This window comes from Alosa alosa, chromosome 1 (assembly GCF_017589495.1).
Source record: "Alosa alosa isolate M-15738 ecotype Scorff River chromosome 1, AALO_Geno_1.1, whole genome shotgun sequence".
Taxonomy (NCBI): Eukaryota; Metazoa; Chordata; class Actinopteri; order Clupeiformes; family Clupeidae; genus Alosa; species Alosa alosa.
In genome coordinates, this window is record NC_063189.1 from 39,011,794 (window position 1) to 39,028,597 (window position 16,804).

The 16,804-nt window shown below is 39.1% G+C and overlaps 3 protein-coding genes across 3 annotated transcripts in view; 1 reads left to right on the forward strand and 2 right to left on the reverse strand.

Moving 5' to 3' along the window:
• Nucleotides 1-16,804, reverse strand: part of LOC125299593 — a 355,198-nt gene that overhangs the window by 262,973 nt on the left and 75,421 nt on the right. The gene's annotated exons all lie outside the window — the stretch shown is intronic.
• Nucleotides 634-4,888, forward strand: si:dkey-9i23.6. Its single transcript, XM_048250757.1, has 7 exons — nt 634-692; nt 860-1,960; nt 2,103-2,209; nt 3,438-3,927; nt 4,168-4,258; nt 4,363-4,550; nt 4,638-4,888. The coding sequence occupies exons 1-7, from the start codon at nt 672-674 to the stop codon at nt 4,692-4,694; spliced, it is 2,055 nt and encodes a 684-aa protein (XP_048106714.1). The 5' UTR covers nt 634-671; the 3' UTR covers nt 4,695-4,888.
• Nucleotides 7,129-16,707, reverse strand: p2rx3b (purinergic receptor P2X, ligand-gated ion channel, 3b). The gene is made up of 13 exons (XM_048250943.1): nt 16,502-16,707; nt 14,465-15,640; nt 14,107-14,242; nt 13,616-13,687; nt 12,167-12,242; nt 11,665-11,758; nt 10,133-10,210; nt 8,939-9,080; nt 8,644-8,780; nt 8,004-8,097; nt 7,782-7,847; nt 7,554-7,631; nt 7,129-7,394 (listed from the first exon to the last, which is right to left on the reverse strand). The coding sequence occupies exons 2-13, from the start codon at nt 14,587-14,589 to the stop codon at nt 7,257-7,259; spliced, it is 1,236 nt and encodes a 411-aa protein (XP_048106900.1). The 5' UTR covers nt 14,590-15,640; nt 16,502-16,707; the 3' UTR covers nt 7,129-7,256.

A 16,804-nucleotide genomic window follows, 5' to 3' on the forward strand; every position in this document is an offset into this window, starting at 1 on the left:
AGCTTTTTCTGAATTCCATAACATTGGCCAAGACTAATATTTTCACCCCAACTTAAATCGTGATCTTCACAAACTTGGCTAACAAAACATGGCATTAAGTTGCATTGGAATATGTTAAGACTGTAGTGTGTTATTCAGAAGTAGGATGGTGTGGCAAATGAATGAATCCTGTAGCCTAAAGCATGTCACACAGTAGCCTAGCCTACAGAAAACTAGGCTATGTGATGTGATATAATGATAACTTGTATGCCTACAATGGTTTTTTAAACATCATAGTCATTTATTTAGTCAGTCATCATGTTCATGTTAATGAATAGGAAGGACACCTAAACGATAGCCATAAACCAAAATTTTGCGCAGTATCTGCCGTGAGTCCCTATGCGTGAATCACGAGCTCCTTCCAGCTGACTCATATGTCAACAAATTTAACAACCCTGATGCATTGCTGAGATACTTTGAGTGCCTCAAACACACATGCTTATAAAAAGAACAGGTTATTGCAGTTTTGACAATCCCTACTCCTAGTGAAACAGGTGGCAGAGTGAAACTGCCTGGGGAAGAGGGGAGGTGTTTGGGCAGCCAATGGTAAGATGATATAGCTGAGGTTAAGAATGCTGAGAAGAAATAAACCATCAGAAGTGCACGGATACAAGCAGTGAGACAGAACCTCAATGGACACCCATAAATCAGAGGTAGGTTTGCTGAAATGTAATTTAGGCCTACTGAAAGACTGGATATAAATGAATGTTTGAATGTAAGTTATTGAATGTATTGAGCGGTAAAACATTGGCATAACCAGAACTATTGAGAGATAAGTAACATTTTAATAATTTTTGTAATTCTTTTGCTTTAACTTTAGGTTGATAACATAGAGGATTCAGCCACAGCGTCAAAAGGCTCTTTACTCCAGTCGATGCTTCAAAGACTGAGGAAAGATGAACCTTCCCGGAGTCTTGGTCTGAGATCCCCAGGGGGTTGTCTGGCAGAGGAAAGTACTGGGGGTGATAATGTTCTGCAGGAATCAAGCAGGAAGTTCAACACTCATTTATCAGCTAAAAAACAGGGGAATGTCAAATATTCACCAAATGCAATTCCCAAATGGGAACGCAGACAGTTGTTTCTCCATCCCTATGCGCTGGGCATGTTGGGAAGCTCCAAGCAGGAGAGTGAAAATGAAGACCACCAACTAGGTGAGAGAGAAGAGCAGCTGCATGGTTGGAAGAGCAAGCCAAGCTTTCAAACATCACTTACTGTGTCAGAGACACAAGAAAGGAAGTCTTCCTTCGAAATTCCGATCATGTCAGATAATGAGGATTCATCACATAATCAAGACACTCAACTTTCTAACATTTCACCGCAAATAAAGAAAAGTTCTGGAACTGTAGAGTCAGTCTTAGGAAATGCCCATTCACAGGACGTAATGACGGAGTACAATGCAATCTCCAGAGAGAACACAGACAGTGAAGCATATGAGGACGTGCTTCCTCTATCCAGCATGGTGGAGTCTCTCACTCAGAACACTGACAAGACACTGCCTGACCCACCTTCTGTGCATACTCACAACACACTTATCTCAAATCCATTATGCTACAGGGTAAGGAAAGTAAAACTGTCTATGGATACTCCAACCAAGACAAAAAGTAGTTTGATAACATCAACACAAACATGTACAAGGAGTGGTGACCAACTACCAAATACTCTCATAAATGAGGATCAGAGTTTGGATCTAAGAATGGACTGTGAAGACATGCACAATAGCTACAGTACCGATACTGCCCAGGACCCCTCATTAAAAAGGGATGCAACTGGATCAACAGGGTCAAACACCTCCCTGGGGAAGGTGTCAGACAAGGGAAGGAACACTGCTGATAGGAAGACAAATATTACTGAGAAACTGAAGGAAAAGTGGAGAGAGAAAGGTGAAAGGAAGCAAGGGAGTGGAAGTGGGCAAGACAAGGAGGTGAGTGGCAGCAAATGCATTTATTTAGCATAATTACATGAACATTTCACATTGTTATACTGTTATAATGGGTCTACATTAATCAGTTTATGTAGTAAATGTAAACATGTAAAATATAAACAACCTCTGTATATTGAACTAGTCTCTCTATTTGGAACCGGATCCTCTGCTTGTGGAAGAGGCCATGGTCAGTCCTACCAGCTTTTATGAGGAACAAGGACTCAGTGAGAATAAAACATGTTTACAAAGGTGAGAAAAACATGTTAGAACACTAATGTCAACTGCCTAATATACACTACAGGCCACCAGATGTAGGCCTACGTTGAAACTATGTTTAAAATAATAGTAGTTTAAAATAGATAATTGTTGACATTAAAGCGTCAACAAAAAAAAACTCTCGCCAAAATGCAACTTAGGGTCTTTTTGTGAATGTACCCATGTCAAACTTTCATTTAAAAGCATAATTATGTTGGAAACGGTACTTTTAAGCTTGATCGCATTGTAGTTTTTGGGTCAAATGCCTTTTTGAATGGGAGTCATAAGGGCACTAATATTTTGATGCATGATCGCATCCAAATCCCTGTTTTTAAAACACTATGAAGGCTTGACACAACATGAAACTTTGATCGAAGTATCACCAGTGTCTCTACACATGAACCTGAGCATTGAGGACATTGTTTGTGTATACATAGTTTACTAAAAAGAAAGGTTTTGGATCAATAGTAGTGCCCCTACGACTCCCATTCAAAAGGCCATTTGACCCGAAAACGACAATACAGACAAGCTTAGAAGCTTCCGACGTAATTATGCTTTTAAACGAAAGTTTGACTCGGGTACATTCACAAAAAGACCCTAGATTGCATTTTGGCGTGTTACACTTTAAGTGCTGTTGAGACACGTGAAACATGCAGATCAGACAGAAGTGGCTAAATCACCAAATGCTGTATCCCTCAAGGGCTCCCTCCCACTAACATAGGGCCTACATGCTTGTATTGTTGCCGTTCCATCTTAAAGGAGAGCTCGATGTGATTTTTCACATAAATCTCCGTTTCTCCAGGTCACTGAGTACTGTCAGTATGAAATAAAAAACGGTCAGTTTTACCTATAGCCATGCAGCTATAGCGCCACACTCTTGGGGCATGTTCATGAGCCTCCATGTTCATGCCCCCAGAGTGTAGTGTTATAGCTCCCTGGCTCCTTCAGCTGTTGGCTTTAGCAACTCGAGCTAGCTAGGCAAAAACGATTGTTTTGGGGCTTTCGTACTGACAGTACTCGGTGCCCAATTCACTGCCCAATTCTAACATATACCTATGCATAGATAGGCTAATGTGGGATTTTATCAAGCTAAACAATATTTGTACCATCATCCTTTTTTTGTACCTACATCCTTTTTCACTAAAGATTCTTAGTCTGTTGGTCTATACTGATAAGGCATTCCATGTAAGTGAAACTCAACATCTCTTCTTAATTTTGGCAGGAGCTTTACGCTTTGTGATTTTAAGCTGGATCTAGGTTCCATGAACTTGATGGACGAAATGTTTACAGGAGATGAGTGGTCAAAATACCTACCAGTCCAAGAGTGCCCATCCCAGGAAGTGGACATTGACCAATCACAGACTAGCAGTGTTCATACTTGTGATGACAATGAAATGTCGGTGACTGACAACCTAGATCATCATGGCTTAAGGTCAAAGAGTGATTCTGGAAGTGCCCATTCTTGTGAGAATATTGACAAAAAGGGAATTATAATAGAAGGAGACCAACATGATCCAGGAGTGGAATCAAATATATATATTTATGCCATACCAACAGAGAAAACGGACAAACCACCAGAAAATAAGACCAATCCCAGCAGTAATCAAGAGGAATCAGAAGACAATTATGACTATGTGGAATACATGTTTCCCATGCCCCCATACTGGAAGAACTCTAAACCTCTCCCTTCCCTGGACTTCTCTGTCATAAGGGTAAGGAACAAAAAAATCTTACCTCAAATTTTGTAGTTTTACAACATAACTACACTAACAAAAGAAGGGATAATTAAAAGTATGGTAATAAACAATACATAATAAGCATGAGAACATTTTCTGTGTTCAAAACAACACGCAAATTGAAAGACACTGTTCAATGGTAGGGCTCGGTTGAGCGATATGACCTTTACATCACTTGCATGAACACTGTTTGTAATGTTGCCCCCTGCATTATAGTCACAAGAACTACTGGACAATAGTATGCTGAAGACTCGAATCAGCTTGGGAAAAAAGAGAAAACATCGGCCACCGGGCAAAGAAAAGAAAGGTGAGATATGTGATATGTGAGGGAGAACATCCATGTCACAGTAGTAACTAAACACCCCTATGCTATTCTCACTCACTGTCCTCGCTCTCTCTCTTTCTTGGCAGAGAAACCGAGTTCTACGTTCTACAACATCCCTTCCTCTGTGCTCCAACCACCCCAGCAGCTGCCTTCTTCCCACTCCCCGTCCCCTCAACCCACCGTCTTCCCCAGCTCAGTGTTCTACACCCACCCCTCATTAACTGACACCCAAGAGAGCACGTCATCGCAAACACTGGGATCTGTGGCTGAGAAGGTAATCATTCAGTCATTTCTGTACTTTTGGCTCAGACACACCTGTTCGTTATTGTCACTATACATCTTTGTCGCCCCTCTCTTTCAGACAAAGCCCAAATGGAAGGGCTTCTTTCCTAAGACAAAGGGAAAGTCAAAGCATTGATCTTCCTCTGTCTTCCTTCACAAAAGTGGAATGATCTGGGGAAACATGACTGTCCATCCAATAGGAAAAATAGAAGAGTGTATAAAGTGTACAAAAATGTACTGGTGGATAAAGGATACATAGGAATACATAATACACACACACACACACACACACACATAGAAAACGAGAGGTATAAAACAAAGCATTTTCACTAGGGCTGTCAAAATAACTGATAAATTTCGATTAATTAATTTGAGAAAAAATAACTGATTAAAAAAAATAACACAGATTAATTGATTCTGTATGACCGTTGACCCCGATCCGTTGTAGTCAGTAACCATTAGACTGTAAAAAGAAGGAGAGAGAAGAAAATGTGCTGCCTAGATCATTGATTGGAATATTTATACTATTCAAAAACGGCCTGATGGTGTTGATTAAAATAAAGTCCTCTAGCCTAGAAATCTAGACGCACCCTAGCGGCAGCAAATTACATTTGCTTCCAGGGCTAGTCTAGCAACTCTCCGTTGGCTTGTGAGCTCGAAAAATTAAACTTCTATCAGGCCAATCAAATTGTGTATAGAGTCGTTAGGCGGGCTTAACATGATGATTGATGGCAGAGTTGCAACGGTTTGGCTTGAATTACCTGCTCCCTGAACTAGCCAACTAGCGCATGGGACTCATAGCGCTGTCCTATTGCGTGCAGAGGGAATTTGAAAGACAACTGATTATCCCGCCCCTCGGACTGAGCACTGCGAACGGTGAGTACCCAGACCCTACATTTTAATGTGGGTCTGGCTCGTCAGGCTAAAAGTCCTCTGCAATGTATGTGATAAAAAAAACTTCTTCCCGAAGCACTTTTGAATTTATTTCCTCAGCATATTAGGTCATATCATAGATTATTATGGCCATTATTAAAATAATAATAAAAGAGTTTTGAACTTGTCACTAATGCTGATTATTCAATGATTCATTTTAATTTAAATATTTAAAATACTTTCACAGCAAAAATCATATATGCGATTAATTTAGATTAATTAATCACAGAGTATGTAATTAATTAGATTCATTTTTTTAATCAATTGACAGCCATAATTTTCACATATTTGAATTACAAAATGTGTTTTGTTCAAATGTACTGTATATGTCAGTAAAACATTAAACTAAAAGCAGGAAGCCTTTGCTTTTCACATGACCAAAATGGTTCAAAGATAAATTTGTATATGTTGCATGGCTTCATACAAATAACAAACACATCTTTTGAATGTATCTGTCCAATAACACGCCTTACACGCAAATTAAAGGTGGAATCAGCTATTTTAATCCACAATACTTTTGCAGTTCTCAACCACAGCAATCAACATACACTTTGTATAATAACGTAGTTATTAAAAAACGCACTAAAAAAAATGATGTAGTAATCTAACGTAAAAAAAAAACTGAACAAGGAAGCATCCAATAACCAGGACAAGAGCCTGTGTGAAGATGCTGACTACATCTTCCCTGTTTTAGGACACTGTTTTTAATTCAATGCACTTTTGCACATGTTCTTATCTGCATGTTAGCTGACTAACTGTCTGCAGGTGTTTGTGTAAATTTGTTAATTGGGCGACACCCACTCTGGTGCCTTACAAAAGGTCCAGGATTTTGGTGTGTGGAGGCAGACTGATGTAGATGTGCAAATTGTATATGTAACAGCCATTTTAAAACAGTTTGTTAAAAAAAAAAAAAAAAAGACTGTTTTCTACAAACAAATAGCTGGACAGTGTTTAATCTTTTAAAAATGCAAGATGAAGGTAGCCTGGGTGTTCCCATGCTGCCTTGCGCGCGATTTGATTCACGCTGCTAAGGCAGCCTGGAAACTACCGCCCTAATTTTTGCCTCAGATAGGGAACCAATCACAGAACGGGGGGAAAGCAAGACGATGATGAGCTATGCACAGACGCATTTGATAGACATCCGTGGCACCCAATAAACGGATCTGGGTATTTTTTTCAAATACGAGAAAATGAACGTTTGGTTCCCAGACCACGTCTCATTGAGAAGTGGTGGCGCTAGCCAGGCTATGGGGATGAAGGTCCATATTTTTCACAGCCTGCCTGTCAGCACTGACTGCTAGCCAGAGCAGTCAAAGTTTGTGGGGAGAAACTTGAGCGAGAACAGAATGGATGCATTATGTTTCAAAATATTAACATTTACCAATGTCTATACAGTTTATTGATTGGACTTGAGTGGTAATCATAGTTACAGTCAAGCATGCCAGCAATAACTTTTAATAGGCATTGCTAATTAACCAGTGAGAATGTAGAGCATGCTATTTTGTTAAATGCTACCGTCCAAAAGATCGGACAATGGCTATTCTATGTAATCTTATGATACATTATATACCTTTAATGACACTATCAATGGTCTCAAACAAAAATGTAAAATATTTTTGTGGGCATTCACAAACCAATAATTTTAAATTTCTTTATTGCTATAGTGGACAAGTAAATGAGCAAACAAACAAATATTTTTCACACTCTATGCTAATTTAAGACTGAAATACTACATACATTTTTTTTGTATTGTTCTTTTGATCTGTTAAGCAAACCGCCCCAAGGAAAAATCCCCAGAGTCATTTGAGTCCTTTTCATCCAGCCTGATGGTCAACTGACTTTGCTCTCTGGTCCGATACATGCCATCTATGGAGGCAGACCTCTCAACTTCAGCCTCTGTAATCTATGGTTGGGATGGGGTGCATATAATGGTCAGCATGGGCATGAAAATAAATGATATGGAGAAAATAAGTGATACACATAATGTAAATGCCCACTTAATAATATTTAACATTGTGTTTTACAAGTTACAAGTTCTTAACAACATTGCACAAGGACATACCTCTTCAAATTTTTTGGCCTTGTATTGGTCAGCTCCCTTCAGGAAGTTTAGGAGAATGATGTCACAGAGTACAGTTCCCTGGTAAATTAAAGGTAATAAAATAAAGCACATTTTACTTTAATTTGACAGGACACATCTGCACATTTCACTTTAATTTGATTGGACAGGTCTGATTGTAATGCATGACCATGTTGTTATGTTGGTAAGAAAGAGGAAGATAGTACATACCACACCCACAGACGTGAAGGCTGCAACCATGTTAATAAGAGTAGGGATCATGTCGAACTTCCCTGCCTTCAAAAACCATCATACAAAGTCATGAGTTAACACAGATTTATGAATAGCTATAAAACATGCATGCACACAGATCCACACAAACACAAGCACACATAAGTAGCCTACACACATACAGTACACACACACATGCACGGTGCCTTCAATATGACTCACATTTCCATTAACTATCACATCAAATCGAATGGCATAGGCTTTATATAAAGTGCGGTGCTCTGTTCCATTCTCCGTCTTGTAGTACTTGGCAAACCTGAAGAATACAGAAAAAAAACTATCTTGAAGGATGAGGTTTTGCTGATTGACCAAAGAAGCATTTAGTGCATTAACCTTGTGTAATAGAATACTGATTCATTTGTTCGATATAGTACTTACAGGGAACAAGCTTTTAGATTTAGTATTGCTTGGTGAGCTATTATTTTAACAGCCTGTTTAAATGAATGAACTTGTCATTAGTTGTTGAAAGTGTTTTAATGGACATTCAGTTTCAGAAACATCTCTAAGTTTTACTGCAGTGCAAACATTTATTTCACCTTATCTGGCACGCTATATCTAAGTCTAAGAGCTATTCCAAATTTCAGCTTGAGTCTCATTTGTATATGCACAAATCCATGATATTGTAAAGAAATGCCTAAACCCATTTCATAGTTATCGTTAGATATAGATATAGATATAGATATAGTGTAACCAAAGCAACCAGTTCCAAACATTCATGACATACTGTGAGATCTCTGTGAGAATGATTTTAATTGCTATCTGAAGAAGTGAAGGTGTGTTTGAAAAAGACCTAGAGCAGCACCTGAAATTGTATCCGGGAGACACATTATTCTGTTGTGACACGGCATCTAGACGGGTGAAGGAGTATGTAGGGTTGCATTCATCTTCAGACTTGTCCAAGTCACAGACCCAGCCAATCTTTATTCCAATCACCCCTCCCTTAGACAGAGAGAGAGAGAAAGAGATGGGGAAAGAGGAAGAGAGTAAAGGATAGATGGGAAAGGCACGGAGGTTAAAGACATATGTGGTGGAATGAAATGACATGTAATGGAAGGGGAAAGAACAGTATGAGAGATGAGAATAGAAGTGACTCTAACTTTGTCGGCCAGAATGGAGAGGTTCTGTTGGGCAAATCGAAGCACATCACCCACTTTGAATATGGGACAGTATCTCTGGTGAACTGGATCAAAATTACACGATTTAATGTACTTGTCGGTAATGTTGAGCAAGATATTACCCCTGAGGAATGAGCAATAGAGAAAGAATGGTGAAGAAAGAAAGAAAGAAAGAAAGAAAACATGCTTATGTCAAGACAATGGCATTTATGTTAATGATGGAAAACATGGTGATGTTCTGAATTGTGATTTTGTGTTATTAATGTTATATTAAGATAAAATAATCTAGCTGGTATTGTTTTTAATATGATGAGACTTACTTTGTGCTTTCTCATTGTTTTAACTATTTTACTACTTGTTTTAACTATTTTACTAATGATTTACCTTAATATAAGATTAATAACACTTGGTTAGGGGTCATTCCACGTCAATTCAACCAGGGCCCACGCACTTAGGTCTCAAAAAAATCTGAAAAAATTACCAGGTGTACCTATGTTACCCAGGAGACACACTGTAAAATTACTTTTATGTAAGATCAATACTTTCCAAGATACAGACAGTTTTACGGGGGGAGGGGGGTGTCGATTTTGTTCGGCCTCTTTTCTGAAAATGAGAACCAAAAGTGAGGTTGTGCTGTTCAGACCCTGAAGGGATTTATTTTCTGTTCATTGCTTTTTGTGAGAATGTTTCTACTTATCTCAGTAAGGAAAATAAATCAAGAGCCTATGTTGAGTACAAATATGTCTTCTGAAGGCCTAAACAGAGCCCAGCCAAAAACTCCAATAAAGTTTTGATCAACTTTGAGGGACAGCTATGACCATGCAGGATCAACCAGACCAAAAGTGATGATTTTGCAACATACTATTCCTATTTATGTACCAGCATGCAAAATTTGAGCCTCCTACATGGTTTAGTTCTTGCGCTGTGGCCTTGTGAACTTTGACAAAAAAAAGAGGCCGAACAAAATCGACACCCCCCTCCCCCTGTAAAACTGGCTGTATCTTGGAAAGTATTGATCTTACATAACATAAATTTTACAGTGTGTCTCCTGGGTAACATAGGTACACCTGGTCATTTTTTCAGAATTTTTTGAGACCTAAGTGCGTGGGCTCTGGTTGAATTGACGTGGAATGACCCTTAGATAAGCAGTTTGTACAGTTTATGGGAGGCACTAACTTGGTAAAGTTGAAAAGGGGAAAGCGAATGCTGTTCTTGATGAAGATTGTAAAATTTTCCACCTCCATCATGGGTGTCCTGTGATAGAGACATACACAATGTTATTCCCTGGCCCAAAGTGGTGCTCACGTAGTGTAGGAATGCATGCACATATATATATATATATATGGCTGCTGGCTACCTTGTCTTAGCTGAATTACTGAAGCTAAGCGGGTGTGGGCCTGGTTAGTACTTGGATGGGAGACCTCCTTGGAAAACTAGGTTGCTGCTGGAAGTGGTGTTGGTGGGTGGCCAGTAGGTGGCACTCTTCCCTCTGGCCAAAAAAAAAAAAAAAAAAAAAAAAAGATCGATCCCAATGCCCCAGTGCTGTGACGGGGACACTGCACTGTAGGAGATGCCGTCCTTCGGATGAGACGTTAAACCGAGGTCCTGACTCACTGTGGTCATTAAAAATCCCATGGCACTTATCATAAAGAGTAGGGGATTCCCCGGTGTCCTGGCTAAATTCCCAACCTGGCTCATTCAATCTGGCCCCCTAATCATCCCCCACTGTAATTGGCTCATTCACTCCCTCACTCTCCACCTCAAGCTGGTGTGTGGTGTGGGGTGAGCGTTCTGGCGCATAATGGCTGCCGTGCATCACCCAGGTGGGTGCTACACATTGGTGGTGGTTACTAGTGAGGTCCCCCCATCCATGTGTTGTAAAGCGACCTTGGGTACCATGAAAGGTGCTATATAAGTCGAAGGTATTATTATTATTATATATATGTATATTCCGCACCTGTTGAAATATATACATGCATGTATACATGCATATATTTCAACAGGTGCCGAATGTTAAGCGATGCAAAAGAAAACAGGAGAAAAGGTACCCACACACTGTCTTTCATGCTCCCAGTGCAGTTTAATCGGTACACATTTCGACCGCTCAGGTCTTCGATGTACCTGATGAAGACCTGAGCGGTCAAAACATTGTACCGTTTAAACGGCACTGCATGTAAAACAGTGTTCAGATAACTTTTCTCTTGTTTTCAAAGTGGCGCTATGACATGTCACCATTCCTATGAACCATTGCAGCTTCCCATCTTAATCTTACTTTATACATTTATGACATGCATAGCATCAACTGCTGAAATGAATAGGGGTGGTGCCTCATCATTCTCTCCAGTTCAATGCACTCAATAACATTGAAACAATAAAACAGAAAATCCAATAACAACATTGGATAGCACAGTATAATATCACTGGGTAGTTCACAGTTATCTTCTTTCTACTGTGGTCATTATATCTGTGTACAACCAGAATCAGGAATTGCTTTGAAAGACATTCAATTGAATGAATGAAGGTATTCAAACTATTCAGGGAGATTAGTTGATTACACAGATGGTCATGGTCAGTCAGAATAATGGATGGACTAAAGATAAATGAACAAATAATGTGTTGACCAGGTAGGAGTGGGACATATGAACATATAACATATAAAGATTAGTAAGGAGACAGACACAGACAGAAGCTCAGATGAGCAGACTCACATTTTGACCTCATCATTCTCAGCAGGACACCAGCCTTTGATCTCACAGGATTTGTTCTTTCCATTGAAGGGCACACACTTGCCGGTCAACACACCTGGCAGAACAAAAAAGATAATCTGATTTTCCTTTCTTCCTTTCTTTACTTTATACGTCTCTTTCTATTCAAACAGTAATGAGTAACCTTATCACCTTTTATCCCACAACACAAACACTAAACATTGTGATTATCCTGTACTGAGCAAAAGTTGTTGGATTTATTCAAGCAGGAGTTATCCAAATTTACGTGTTACATGAAAATCCATGGCAGAAAGAGAGAGAGAGTGAGAGTGTGTGCAAGATACAAGTGCAAGTGCAAGATATGATCAGAGGGAAGAGTGGGTTACTGAACTCTTGAAGAAGAAAGAACCCTTGTTTAACCCTCAGTAGAGGTTGGAACTGATGTTCCATTTTTCGTCAAAGAGAGAAAACAGTAAAAGATGAAAAAGGGTTGAAATTGTCTCACCATTACTGGGCGACCTTACGTTTTGGCACATTTCATCATTGCTGCAGATATATTTTCGTTCTTTGGGGGACATAAACTGTGGGGACAGAGTTGGGAGGACATCAAAGATGAAACATCCATATGAGCAACATTGCAAAGGATGCTGAAATAAACTCAAATGTTAGTGAATCAGTTACTGTCTGTAAACACTAAATCTACAGTAAAATCGGATTCACAGCTTTCACAGTTCTCCTATAGTTTTTACAATGTTCTCACTAATTATGTCACAATGCAACTGATGGTGTGTCAATATTTGAAATATATATAAAAATGTTTTATAATGAAAAAAAATATAAAGATATTTCATTTCCCATTTATTCATGCAAAGCATGTTGATATGTGGGTCATTGACAATGTGTTTTTATAATAATCTTTAAAAATGGACAGAATACATTTTTTGAAGTTGGAAGAGTTTTTTTTTTTTTTCTCAAATACAGTTTTAGACTATATTTGCAATTTCATCACTCAAAAAATGTCAGGTGGCGCAACCAAAAGTTTCTAAAAAAAAAAGGCCCAAAAAAGCCCTTTTTGGAAAGTATGAGAGTGTCCACAGTGCTTAACAGATTATTATTTTGTAGTTGACCTTGGTATTAAAAGTAACTTACGAATATGTTATTGTAGAGGGGTATTTTGGTACATTTTCAACAATTTCTTCCCTTTAATCTATTATTTCTTGGTTTAAATTGGTATTTTACCTGCACCACCTGACGATACAGTTGCGCCAGCTGACTTTTGCTAATTTCAAATTATGCAGGCATCTTCTTGGACATCTATATAACCAAACCTTTTCACTTTTCTAAAGGATATGAAAGACATTAATCAGAAGCACAAAACCCGTTGCCATTGACAGCGGTGATTACTTTGCCGGTGGTTATATAGATTTAACAGACCTCCGAACGTTGGGAAGGCCCATTCATGTGAATGGAACTTTCTGCAGCACTCTGAAGAGCCGTGTAATAAATTAAAATAACTTTTTCTTAGTTTTATATTGGTTGTAACACCTGACCATGTAAACTGTATGATATGCACATTTCGAGACAAATGTTTTTTTTACATTTTCCAAACAGTTTAAGAGCTATTAAACTAGTAATCATTGTTTATTTGAAAGGTCTATTTTAAAAATTATAACCCCATGTGTATTTATAATTTCCTTACCTTTTAAATTCTATAGTATACTTTTCACATTAATTAATTTGCTCGGACGGTTGTGCCACCTGACATTTTGGGGGTTTGAGATGACAAAACATAAAATATATATAATTTTTATGATAAATAAAAACTATGCTTGTTATGAATCATTTAAAATGATTTTAAACTGAAGTAATGGACTCGGACACTGAAATCATGTCACATCATTGACCCATATATGTGTGTGTCGGTCTGCTGGTCCAGCTGTGTGTGTAAGCGCACCTGTGGGCACTGGCCCTGCACCTGGTTCTCTGTGGTTATGAGCTTGGTGATGAGACAGAATACAGAGGCCCCCTGGGAGGAGACAGAGCCAATCCATGTCATTTCATATCAGAATCAGTCAATCCATGTCATTTACATCAATCAGATCAAAACCAGTCAATCCATGTCATTTGCATTAATCAGATCAGTATCAGCCTATCCATGTCATCTACATAAATCAGACCAGAATCAGTCAATCCATGCCATTTACATCAATCAGGTCAGGTAACTCTTATTCATACACCTACGCATCCACACAGTTCCATCTGGTTTTCTGTCTGCGTGCCCACACTACATTAAACATGGTACTTTTACCAGAAAGTGGTGGTGTCATGGTTACAATCAACACATATTTAGCCTCATTATGCGAGGATTATTCATGAAACACATTCATGTCATGAAACACAAAGGACTTGAGGTATGAGAAGCAGAGTGTTTCAGAGCTGTATTACCTGAGTTGGGGTGACATAGTCTGCAACATCCATAATGTGGTTATTGTACATGCCAAAGCCCTTCACCTTGGTCATGACAGATGACTCAATGGCTGAGTCTCTTGTTTGGTAAGCCTTCTCATGCATAAACACCCAACTGAGAGGATAAATCAAATAGATTGGGTTTGAGAGAGACAAATAAGAGACAATAAGTAGAACGTTTATGGTGAAACACTAAACAAGAAATCCTTTCTATTATTAAGGACACGCCAATTTTCAACTTAAATAAATAATTGGAAATCAGTATACAATACATCCCAGACCAAATATTTGTATGATTTCTCAAACACAAATAAAAGCACATGCTTCTGGTACTGACCCGATGAAATAGGTGATGATGAGGAGCTGGACGACACGGTTGATGATGCCAATAGTCCAGCTCTTGACCACCACAGACTTGGTGGTCTCGTAGGTGAAGAAGTCTTTGACACAGCTCCCTATCATCCTGAGATTAGTGCTGTCTGCCGTCCTCTTGTGAATGGTCTGTCCAAGTGTGTGAGTGTGTGTGTGTGTGAGAAAGAATATCTACAAAATACCCTCACAGTGCTTTTTGTCCAATCCCCTGACTGTCTCTGTAGATCACTCAAAACTCTCCAAAGTAGTATATTTCCATTTTGAATTCCATGCCCAGGAAGGTTAAGAACAAGATATCCCAACAAGTCATGAGAAGCATTTGTTATTGCCTGCACTCCCTTTCTGTTTCTCTCTATCTCTTTGCTTATCTAACAATTTCTCCACCCTCTTCCATGTTCTCCTCCTCTTCCTTTCCCATCTAAATAGTAACCTCCCCTTTCTTAATGACTCTACCCAGTACAACAGTGACACTTACCAACCTTATGCATGTCATCTAAAAAAACCAACAACATACATAATTGTAAATCAAATCTCCACTTGTGCCCATTACAGAATGAAATTTCACACAAATCTGATGCCACTCAACACGACCGCCTCCTTCAACTTCTCCTCTCCAAAATGCCTCCTCAAACTGTATGTTACATCTAAGTCGTTATTCCAGTTAACTAATGGACATGCTATGTAGAAGGGAAGCAATGACAAGCCGTAACTAATGACTCTGTCCCAGGGGCCACATGTGGACCTGTATACCCATTTAACAAGATCAATAACCTGGTGCCTGGTCCGCATAGAAAACATCAGACTTCACAATGTGCCTGAATACATACACTGCCTTCTCAACATTCTATGCATGCGACTGTGCTTTAACATACAAACATTCTAAGACACACCCACACACACAGACGCAGGGACACAGATGTGCTTGAGCACTTTACATCCGATTGGTACCCTGGAGGATTGGGCCTAATGGAGGAAGACTGAAAGCTGTAGTGGCATGATAAGGCACACATCTCCTCACACTCAGTGCAGTGAAGTGCCTGCAGAGGGTGGGGGACTTTACACAGATGGCTATCGGGGCCATGATGATGATGATGTGCAAAGAACTTCTCAATCCTTATTAGATTCCACTTGAAACAAGAGCCTGCAAAGAAGAGAGAAAAGAGGACAAGAGGGTGAGTTAGTAAGAGAGAGAGAGAGAGAGAGAGAGAGAGAGAGGTGGGGGCGGCTGTGTGTGTGAGACAGTGAAGAAATTATCTTGATTCAAAAAGATGATACAGTCAGTGTGTACACTGGAAGCCTCTGTCACATGGTTAATCAGCTCTTAGTGGAAAACAACATACAATACAAGTGACTATATGGAATGAGGAGCGACAGCCATTACATAAAACGACAGGAAAGTAAATAAGATAAAGAAAACAGGAGAATAAATAAGGTAAAAATGAAAATAAGGAAGTAAATAAGGTAGGACCTAAGAGAGGTCTCAACAGAATATCTACTGAATTATGAGAATTACTAGAATGAGAAAAGGCTATGGGATGTTAAATTCAGCTAAATATGGACTCAAAAAAGGATGATGAAAATATATACTATTGTTGTTTTATGACAGAGTTGGGTGTGTGAGTAAGGGGCAGAGGTTAAAGAGAGGTCTCAACAGAATATCTATTGAAATGCATTAAATGCTGACACAATGGCGATGACGCAAAAGAAAAGTGACAGTGAAAGGGTCAAGAATGAGAAAAGGCTATGGGAGGTTAAATTCAGCTAAATATGGACTGAGATAAGGATGATGAAAATATATATTATGTTGTTTAATGACAGAGTTGGGTGTGTGAGTAAGGGGCAGAGGTTATGTACAGTAGGAGGACTAGGAGACAGGAGAGGACATAACTGATTGTCTTATCAGATGTGTATGGGCGGTCAAATGGTTTAATGCACCTTAATGCACAAAGGCATGTGTGTGTGAGCATGCAGTTTGTGTGTAAAGTAGTGGGTGTAGAATTACCAGCAGGCAGTCCAAGCTTCCATCAATCTCCATCTTTTTTCTCTCTGACCACTGTGAAGCCACACACTTCCACCAATCTTCCATCTCCATCTTTTCCCTCTGACCACTGTGAAGCCACACACTTCCTTGTGAACATCCACTTAGTAACCACACAGATATAGGTATATGAGTCAAATCAGATGGACACAGAAGAGTCCATTTCCATTTTTCTGGATTTTATGAGCTTTGTTTAACAATATATGTTTGATCTCGATTGATGTAATGCGCTTTACAATAAATAGACATAACCAAACCACATTTATT